The sequence below is a fragment of the Garra rufa genome, chromosome 16 (assembly GCF_049309525.1).
Source record: "Garra rufa chromosome 16, GarRuf1.0, whole genome shotgun sequence".
NCBI lineage: Eukaryota > Metazoa > Chordata > Actinopteri > Cypriniformes > Cyprinidae > Garra > Garra rufa.
In genome coordinates, this window is record NC_133376.1 from 42,159,954 (window position 1) to 42,169,698 (window position 9,745).

The 9,745-nt window shown below is 38.3% G+C and overlaps 1 protein-coding gene across 1 annotated transcript; it reads left to right on the forward strand.

The window, feature by feature from the left end:
• The first annotated feature begins 5,888 nt into the window (after nucleotides 1-5,888).
• On the forward strand, nucleotides 5,889-8,687 carry tlr1 (toll-like receptor 1). The gene has a single exon (XM_073820714.1). The coding sequence runs from the start codon at nucleotides 5,889-5,891 to the stop codon at nucleotides 8,283-8,285; it is 2,397 nt and encodes a 798-aa protein (XP_073676815.1). The 3' UTR covers nucleotides 8,286-8,687.
• The last annotated feature ends 1,058 nt before the right edge of the window (nucleotides 8,688-9,745 follow it).

Genomic DNA, 9,745 nt, shown 5'->3' on the forward strand with positions numbered 1-9,745 from the left:
ATTGTATTTTGTACTATTATTGTTGTTTTATTTGTTTTATCGCCAACTGTGATAGGTAAAGGTACGATGGAAAACAGCTTGGTGAAGAAAAAGCCTAAAGCTTATTGGTTTAAACAACTTTGTTGTATTTTCTTCTAAAATGTTTGATTTTGTAATTGTTTTTATGTGTGTAAATTATTTCTGAACATTCCGAAATGCTTAGACAGTGTTAAGAGCTGTCCATCTTGACTGCACTTATTTTATTCCTCCCCTCTTGGCAGTCACCTGCTCATCAAAATTTCAAGCAAAGCAAGGCACACCTCAAAAGAGCCTTTTGTCTTTTCGCTAGATTTTAAAATCAAAGTTTGTAATGACCTTTTTAGTACATAGTTTAGATCTCCTAATCAAAACACTGTTGTACTCTGTACCTTGACACTGTGATGCCAGGTTAACCCACTACCAAACCTCTTTCAAATTATAAAACAAGTTGCTCACAAGTATGAAACACCGCTTTACCGAAGTTTAAAAGCTGGGTTTGACAGACGCTAATACCAAGTAAAATGTGGTTTACTATCACTATACATTTAAAACAAACAACAACAAAAAAAGATATACAGAGTTTTCTTAGCCATCTTATCAACACAGAAGTAATCCTATGGGCGAGATTTCCTGTTCATTATCCGCTATAGGGAAATAATGAGAAGAATAACAACGTCCGGTAAATGGTAAAACTGTTTGCACTACAAACCTGTGTTCATAATTAAGATAATACAGCTTCTCATTCAAATTAATGAGAAGGTGTGTCCAAACTTTTGGTCTGTACTGTATATTTTTCTGTTTATTAAAGTTTTTACTCTACATTTGTGCAGTTTTCAGTGGGTTAGTGATATTTTTTAAATATATATAAATTAATAAATAAATATTTTTTTTAAATGGGTTTTTATACAAAAACTGCCTTTTTATGTAAAATTCACTTTATAAAAGACCCACATTTCTAACTTTAATTCATGGGATAACATGGATAATTTCACATGGTTTAGTGTAAGATTTTTGCCCATCTTTTGGAAAATCCAGTTTTAAAAGTAAAAAAAAAACAACTACAAATAACTTTTACCAGTAGGTGGCAGCAGAGCTCCACTATTTGCTATTTGCTATTTGACCACCTGAAAGATATTTTTTCACAAGTTTTTTCAGTTGAATTCATATCTACAGTACAGACCAAAAGTTTGGACACACCTGAATGAGAAGATGTGTCCAAACTTTTGGTCTGTACTGTATATATGGCCTCATAGGTAACATATATTGCAATATCAGACTTGATATAGTGCAATTTATGTCATATAGGCATATTTTCTTATGGAAATGCTGCTTGAATTTGTCCAAAACTAGCCATAATTACCTTCATCCTTCCTGTCAGGAGAACTTCGTCGTCTGGTGCTTTAAGGCACTTGAGATTCTTTGATAAAGACCTATAAAGTTCAAATAAAATATTATGGTTGCTTAGCCACACATGTTTAATAGCAGCCTTCGGTCCAAATGGTAACAACATTAGCTGCTTCTGAGGTGAATAAAGTGCTTCATATTATGGTTCCACAGCAACGTTATCAGTCCTCCTGAAAAATACAGATGTATGCTAAAGTTTGTTCAAAGATGGATATCTCTTATGAAAGATATAAAATGAAGTGCTACTGCTAAGCATGTTATCTGTTGTCTGCCAGCATTTGGGTAACTACCCTTACGAAAATAAATGGTTTTAATACAAATAAAACCAAAAACATGGATACTGGTTTTGTGTTCATCTGCTTCTCCCATTTGCTATTTTTACTGGGACACTCTTCACACTCCTCAAACAGATCAAAGAGCCATTAAGTTCCGATCAACCTGAATCAAATGATTCGCGATATGCAAAGATCTGAATCAAATGAGTCGCGAACCCGCTCCAAAGTTCCAATCGATCTGAATCAAATGATTCGCGATAGGTGAAGCTCCGGTCTCAATCAAATGATTCGTGAACCTCCTCCGAAGTTCCAATCGATCTGAATCAAATGATTTGCGATAGACGAAGCTCCGGTCTCAATCAAATGATTCGTGAACCTCCTCCGAAGTTCCAATCGATCTGAATCAAATGATTCGCGATAGGCGAAGCTCCGGTCTCAATCAAATGATTCGTGAACCTCCTCCGAAGTTCCAATCGATCTGAATCAAATGATTTGCGATAGACGAAGCTCCGGTCTCAATCAAATGATTCGTGAACCTCCTCTGAAGTTCCAATCGATCTGAAACAAATGATTCGCGATAGGCGAAGCTCCGGTCTCAATCAAATGATTCGTGAACCTCCTCTGAAGTTCCAATCGATCTGAAACAAATGATTCGCGATAGGCGAAGCTCCGGTCTCAATCAAATGATTCGTGAACCTCCTCTGAAGTTCCAATCGATCTGAAACAAATGATTCATGATAGGCGAAGCTCCTGTCTCAATCAAATGATTCGTGAACCTCCTCCGAAGTTCCAATCGATCTGAATCAAATGATTCGCGATAGGCGAAGCTCCGGTCTCAATCAAATGATTCGTGAACCTCCTCCGAAGTTCCAATCGATCTGAATCAAATGATTTGCGATAGACGAAGCTCCGGTCTCAATCAAATGATTCGTGAACCTCCTCTGAAGTTCCAATCGATCTGAAACAAATGATTCGCGATAGGCGAAGCTCCGGTCTCAATCAAATGATTCGTGAACCTCCTCCGAAGTTCCAATCGATCTGAAACAAATGATTCGCGATAGGCGAAGCTCCTGTCTCAATCAAATGATTCGTGAACCTCCTCTGAAGTTCCAATCGATCTGAAACAAATGATTCGCGATAGGCGAAGCTCCGGTCTCAATCAAATGATTCGTGAACCTCCTCTGAAGTTCCAATCGATCTGAAACAAATGATTCGCGATAGGCGAAGCTCCGGTCTCAATCAAATGATTCGTGAACCTCCTCCGAAGTTCCAATCGATCTGAAACAAATGATTCGCGATAGGCGAAGCTCCTGTCTCAATCAAATGATTCGTGAACCTCCTCCGAAGTTCCAATCGATCTGAAACAAATGATTCGCGATAGGCGAAGCTCCTGTCTCAATCAAATGATTCGTGAACCTCCTCCGAAGTTCCAATCGATCTGAAACAAATGATTCGCGATAGGCGAAGCTCCTGTCTCAATCAAATGATTCGTGAACCTCCTCCGAAGTTCCAATCGATCTGAAACAAATGATTCGCGATAGGCGAAGCTCCTGTCTCAATCAAATGATTCGTGAACCTCCTCCGAAGTTCCAATCGATCTGAAACAAATGATTCGCGATAGACGAAGCTCCTGTCTCAATCAAATGATTCGTGAACCTCCTCTGAAGTTCCAATCGATCTGAAACAAATGATTCGCGATAGGCGAAGCTCCTGTCTCAATCAAATGATTCGTGAACCTCCTCCGAAGTTCCAATCGATCTGAAACAAATGATTCGCGATAGGCGAAGCTCCGGTCTCAATCAAATGATTTGTGAACCTCCTCGGAAGTTCCAATCGATCTGAATCAAATGAGTCGCGAACCCACTCCAAAGTTCCAATCGATCTGAATCAAATGATTCGCGATAGGCGAAGCTCCTGTCTCAATCAAATGATTCGTGAACCTCCTCCGAATTCCAATCGATCTGAATCAAATGATTCATGATAGGCAAAGCTCCGGTCTCAATCAAATGATTCGTGAACCTCCTCTGAAGTTCCAATCGATCTGAAACAAATGATTCGCGATAGGCGAAGCTCCGGTCTCAATCAAATGATTCGTGAACCTCCTCCGAAGTTCCAATCGATCTGAATCAAATGATTCGCGATAGGCGAAGCTCCGGTCTCAATCAAATGATTTGTGAACCTCCTCGGAAGTTCCAATCGATCTGAATCAAATGAGTCGCGAACCCACTCCAAAGTTCCAATCGATCTGAATCAAATGATTCGCGATAGGCGAAGCTCCTGTCTCAAACAAATGATTCGTGAACCTCCTCCGAAGTTCCAATCGATCTGAATCAAATGATTTGCGATAGGCGAAGCTCCGGTCTCAATCAAATGATTCGTGAACTTCCTCTGAAGTTCCAATCGATCTGAATCAAATGATTATATTAAACAGTACAAATAACTAAATCATTAAGGCAGTTTTTTCACCTTAAGAGGACACATTTGATGAATAAAGAGATGCAATTTTCACTGATTTACGATTAACAGAATCCACCTAGTTTCCACCTACTTGTCTGTACAAAATACAGAAAAGAGAGGTTTAGAGCCAGTCAGCTTTTGCTTGTGTAATCTAGTAGGAAACAAAAATAAATGAACTTATATTTTCCTATATATTATCTTTCAAGTACTCAAACAATCCAAAGTAAACATCTTTACAAAACAACATTTAAAAATCTGACCAAAATCTTTGTGGGTACATTGCTAAAACAAGTGAATGACATAATTTTAGAAGAAAACAGAACTTACTTCAATGTCTGACTTATAATATAATTATGTCCATGTCCAATTATGCTTTTGGCCAAATTTGGATGGCACTCATTAATCGGTTGTTTGGCCTCTTTATGTTAAAGGGGAGAATTAAAAAAGAATTAAAGTTTCCAAAGTCTGACAGCTTGTTATGATTTTCAAGGGCGTGGAATTTAGTATGGATCCTATGACATATCCCTACCAATATCCAGAAACTAGAACCTACATCCTTGCACTTCACCAAAAAAACCATGGTTTCTACATTCACTATAATGAAACCAAGGTTCATTTAGTGTAGGTAATGGCTTAAGGCAGCAGAAAGAGCAACTAGATCCTCTGCTGTTCAAATGTGGTATATAATGCCAAAACCAGTCAAACATAGTGCAATTATTAAGCAACTATTTATATGTTAAACGTCCCATTTTGGCATATTAGTAAATAAAAACAAACAAACCAGAGGCGTTAGCCATGTAAGACAAAACTTCAAAACAAAATAAACAGCATATTAATTAAAATTTGGAGAAACTTTAAGAATATTGCCTACAAAGTGAAAGTATTACTTCTATATGAAGCTCCATTTGTAAGAGTTAATAACTTGGTGACTACCAGTAAATGTCTGAAGTTAGGAGAAGTGAAACACTGGAAAAAAGCAGAAGTTCAGCAGCATCATTTAAATATGATTTTCAGTTTTATAAGTGAACAACCACATCTAAGCCAACATCCACAGCGGACGGGTAAGACAAATAATGTTATCTATATAATCTATCTATCTATCTAATCTAATCTATCTATCTATCTATCTATCTATCTATCTATCTATCTATCTATCTATATCTATCTATCTATCTATATCTATCTATCTATCTATCTATCTATCTATCTATCTATCTATCTATCTATCTATCTATCTATCTATCTATCTATCTATTTATCTATCTCTGTCATTTTGTCTGCCTGTACAATCTGACACCTAGGAGCGTTTGGTTAAAGAGTATGCTGAACAAAAATCAGTTTGATCAGTTAAAAACAATATAGATAACTGCAAAACAGTTAAAAAGAAGATTAAACATGCTGATTAATTAGGAGTTTTAAATACAATGCAACCGATATATAGTAAAAATGCCAAAATGACAATTTTACCATATTATAACATTTGATAACTTTCACTTTGTAATGTCTTATGCTTAACGGTAAAAGTAATCCAAAAGCACTGTTTCTCAAATGTCTTAATTTGCATTTATTTAATTATTTCATTTTATTTTATATATCCAATTTGAAATACTACTATTCAATCACAATGCAAACCAATGCTAGAGACTTTAGTGCAAGTGGAAGTTTGACAAGTCAAAAATGCAGCTGACTTAAAACAGGAAATGAAATCAAATGTTTTTTTCCTCCTTTAGAAAGATGAAGCCATGGGGCTGGTGGCTGGTGTCTCTTTATGTCACGTGTTTCCACCCGTCTCTAATTCTGGCCATTAAGCGGATCATAGTGAACTACTCAAACCAGAACTTGTCCTCAGTTCCCACTGGGCTCAAACCGTCTACGGAGGACTTGGATCTGTCGCTAAATAGCATCCAGACGCTGAGCGCCAAAGACTTTGTCACAACACCACAACTCCACTTCCTCAATCTGTCCTGGAATATACTGGAGAAAATAGACACAGATACATTTAACTCTACTCCAGCTTTGGAGATCTTGGACCTGTCGCACAACAGACTCCAGGACCTCTCAGACCAACTGTACCTGCTTAAGACGGGACGTCTGCAGTTTTTAGACTTGTCGTCCAACTTGTTTTCCATCATGGCACTAGGAAGAGAGTTTTCCACCTTAAAATGCCTGCAGTGGTTAGGCCTGAGTGCCAAATCGATCAGCAACCAAGACTTTACTTACATCTCCAATCTAACCCTAAAAACGCTCTTCATTAATGCACACGGGTTACAGGTGTATGCCGAGAACAGCCTTACAAGTGTACATGCAGAGAAGGCCATCATTGCCTTGTCCAAGACTGACCTTGATATTGCAATCGCAGTTGATGTTTTTGCAGCATTTAAAGAGGTCGAATTCACAATGGTGGACAGCGGGATGAAGGTCGTCCAGCAGATACACCGTCGAGGAATCCTACGCACCGTTAGCTTGGAAATCTCCAAAGTGGAAACAACTTGGCATGCTCTAACAAACTGTCTAAACACAATACTGCAGTCGTCGATTCAACAGCTTTCATTCTCAGACCTCACGCTGACAAAAATGGAAGACGGCATGCCGTTGTCCATGAGCCGAGTGTTGGATTCCTTTTCTACAACACGAGCATCTGTAACCGATTTCATCTTCGATCAAAAAGAGCTCTACGACTTCTTGATAAACATGCCAGCAAGAAACGTCAGTTTAACCCAAACACCCATCATCTTCATGACTTGTCCTTGGGATGTTAGCAAAATCGAGGTGTTGGACTTGTCCGATTGCGCCCTTACGGAAAACGTCTTCTCGATTGATCCGGATACTGAATGTAGTACGCTGATCAACCTGGTCAAGCTGGTTCTGAGAGGCAACAACTTAAAACATCTGGGACCATTGACCTCAAGAATCCATCACATGGATTCACTTCAACACATCGACCTCAGTCAGAACAAACTTTCCTATTCTGAGGAGCAAGGCAAGTGCGTTTGGCCTCCTACAGTTGTCCAGCTGGATTTGTCTTCGAACGGGTTCGACCAGAGCGTCTTCAAGTGTTTGCCAGATTCACTAAGAATCCTAAACCTTCGGAATAACCGAGTGACCACAGTTCCTGAGGATGTTCAGGTTTTGGATGACTTGAAGGTCCTTGACCTTACAGACAACCGTTTGCTAGATCTTCCCACCTGTCAAGCATTTCCAAACCTGCAGAAGCTCTCAGTAAGATCCAACTCTCTTCATTCGCCTTTGCCAGGAGCCCTTGAGACTTGTCCGCATCTAAAAGATCTGGACTTGAGTCGCAATCCCTTCATCTGCACGTGTGCTTTGCATAAATTCGCCACTCTTATCAATGACAAAGCAACACGTCCGAGAGGAGAAACTCCTGGTTTGACTCTCGGCCATTGGCCGGCAGGATACCGATGCAGTTACCCAGAATCCTGGAGCAACACCTTACTGGAAGACTTCTACCTTCCTGAGATCTCCTGCAATGCTTGGATCCTGGCTATTACTATTCTGATCCCGACAATTACTTTAATAGTCGTCGTTAGCCTTATTTGCAATCGTCTGGACGTGCCATGGTACCTCAAGATGATCTGGAAATGGACGCGAGCCAAGCACAACGCAATAAGCTCCCAAAGGAGATCAGAAGACTTGGAAGGGTTGCGCTTTCACGCATTCGTATCGTACAGCCAAAAGAACGCAGACTGGGTCAAATCACAATTTATTCCCAAGCTCGAAGGCGACTACTGCTTGCGAGTGTGCCACCACGAGCGGGACTTCATCCCGGGAAAGACGATCGTCCAGAACATCCTCCGATGCATCGAGCAAAGCCGGACATGTGTCTTTGTGCTCTCCTCTCATTTCGTCCAGAGCGAATGGTGCCACTACGAACTCTACTTCGCCAATCACCAGCGGGTGACGCGAGGGATGGATAGCATCATTCTCATTCTGCTGGAACCTCTGCCGTCGTATCTCATTCCCTCCAAGTACTACCAGCTCAAGTCTATGATGTCCAGACGCACCTACCTAGAGTGGCCACCAGAGGGAGCCAAGCAGAAACTCTTCTGGGCAAATCTCAGAGCAGCTCTGCAGGCTGACCTTCCCGTTACGTCAGAGAGAGAAGATGATTAGCGGAATTTTACTAATTATTTCACAGAGATTGTCAAGCAGATACTCATTTAAAAATATAAGGTACTTCTGTATACTTTCAAGGCCCTACATGGACTGGCACCAGAATATATTTCTGAACTCATGAATTTGATTGTCCTCAGAGATCTCTAAGGTCTTAAGACCAGCTGCTCCTTGAAATTGCTTTCTCAGTGGCTGCTCCAAAGTTGTGGAATTCTTTACCAATGTCTTTACCAAAATCCGTCTTAAGAGTTATCTGTTTGATGAGGCCTTTGGTTCGAATTAGATGCATTTTTCTTATTCTACTTATTTGCTTTGCTATATTTTTATTATCTCGATCTTTGTATTTTATTTATTCTTTTTTTTTTTGTTATTTTAGTGCATTTTATCTGCGTTGCTGTATTGTTATTATCTATATCTGTGTACTTTACTATGTTATGTAATTGACCAGCACTTTGGTATAATAAATTTTGATTTGATTTGATTTAAAACAGTGGTTCTCAACCAGAAGGCTTCAGCAATCTTCCACAGGGGCCGCAAGATGACTTAAAATTATTTGAAATAAGAGAAAAAATGTCTAAAACATGTCTCACTGCCTCAACCTAAGACGTAGCTTAATTTTAAAAGTCTGATTCTGGAATATGGCAATGCCAGCTTCATGTGGCTATTTTATGGTGAGAAAATTTGATGATAAAACAATATCAGTTTTTTTTTTTTTATCTATTATTGCTAAAACTCCAAAATTACATTTGTGACACTGGATCATAAAATAAGTCTTAAGTAGCACGGATATATTTGTAACAATAGCCAAAAATACATGGGCCAAAATGATTTTTATTTTATGCTAAAAGTCATTTGGATATTAGGATTATGTTCCATGAGGATATTTTATAAATTTCCTACCATAAATATATCAAATCCTCATTTATGATTAATAATATGCATTTCTAACTTCATTTGGACAACTTGAAAGGTGATTTTCTCAATATTTAGATTTTTTTGCACCCTCAGATTTCAGAATTTTAAGTAGTTGTCTTATCCTAACAAACCATACATCAATGGAAAGCTTTTTAATTCAGCTTTCAGTTGATGTAAAGATCTCATTTTCAATAAACTGACCCTTATGGCTGGTTTTGTGGTCCAGGGTCACATTTGGTTTAATTTAATTTAAGAAATTCTTGCTGGAATATGGATAGATACTAAATTAAATTTAAATAAATAAATAAATAAATAATGGATTTTTTAATTGCATCATGGAATGATGCAGTAATTAAATATAAAAATATCATAAAATGCAAGCATAAATAATTGCAGTATTTTGCATATTTTTTTGTGACATGAAAAGCACATTTTATTTCCAAAGCCTATTTATGCTTACATTTATTTATTGCAACATTCACAATGCAAATAATCATCTTATTATTTTTTTTCTTTCATTTAATTTCATTAAAATAACAAAAAAA

Excerpts from the sequence above, each read along its gene's own strand:
- tlr1 (XM_073820714.1), top strand. The coding sequence starts at position 5,889 with ATGAAGCCATGGGGCTGGTGGCTGGTGTCTCTTTATGTCACGTGTTTC.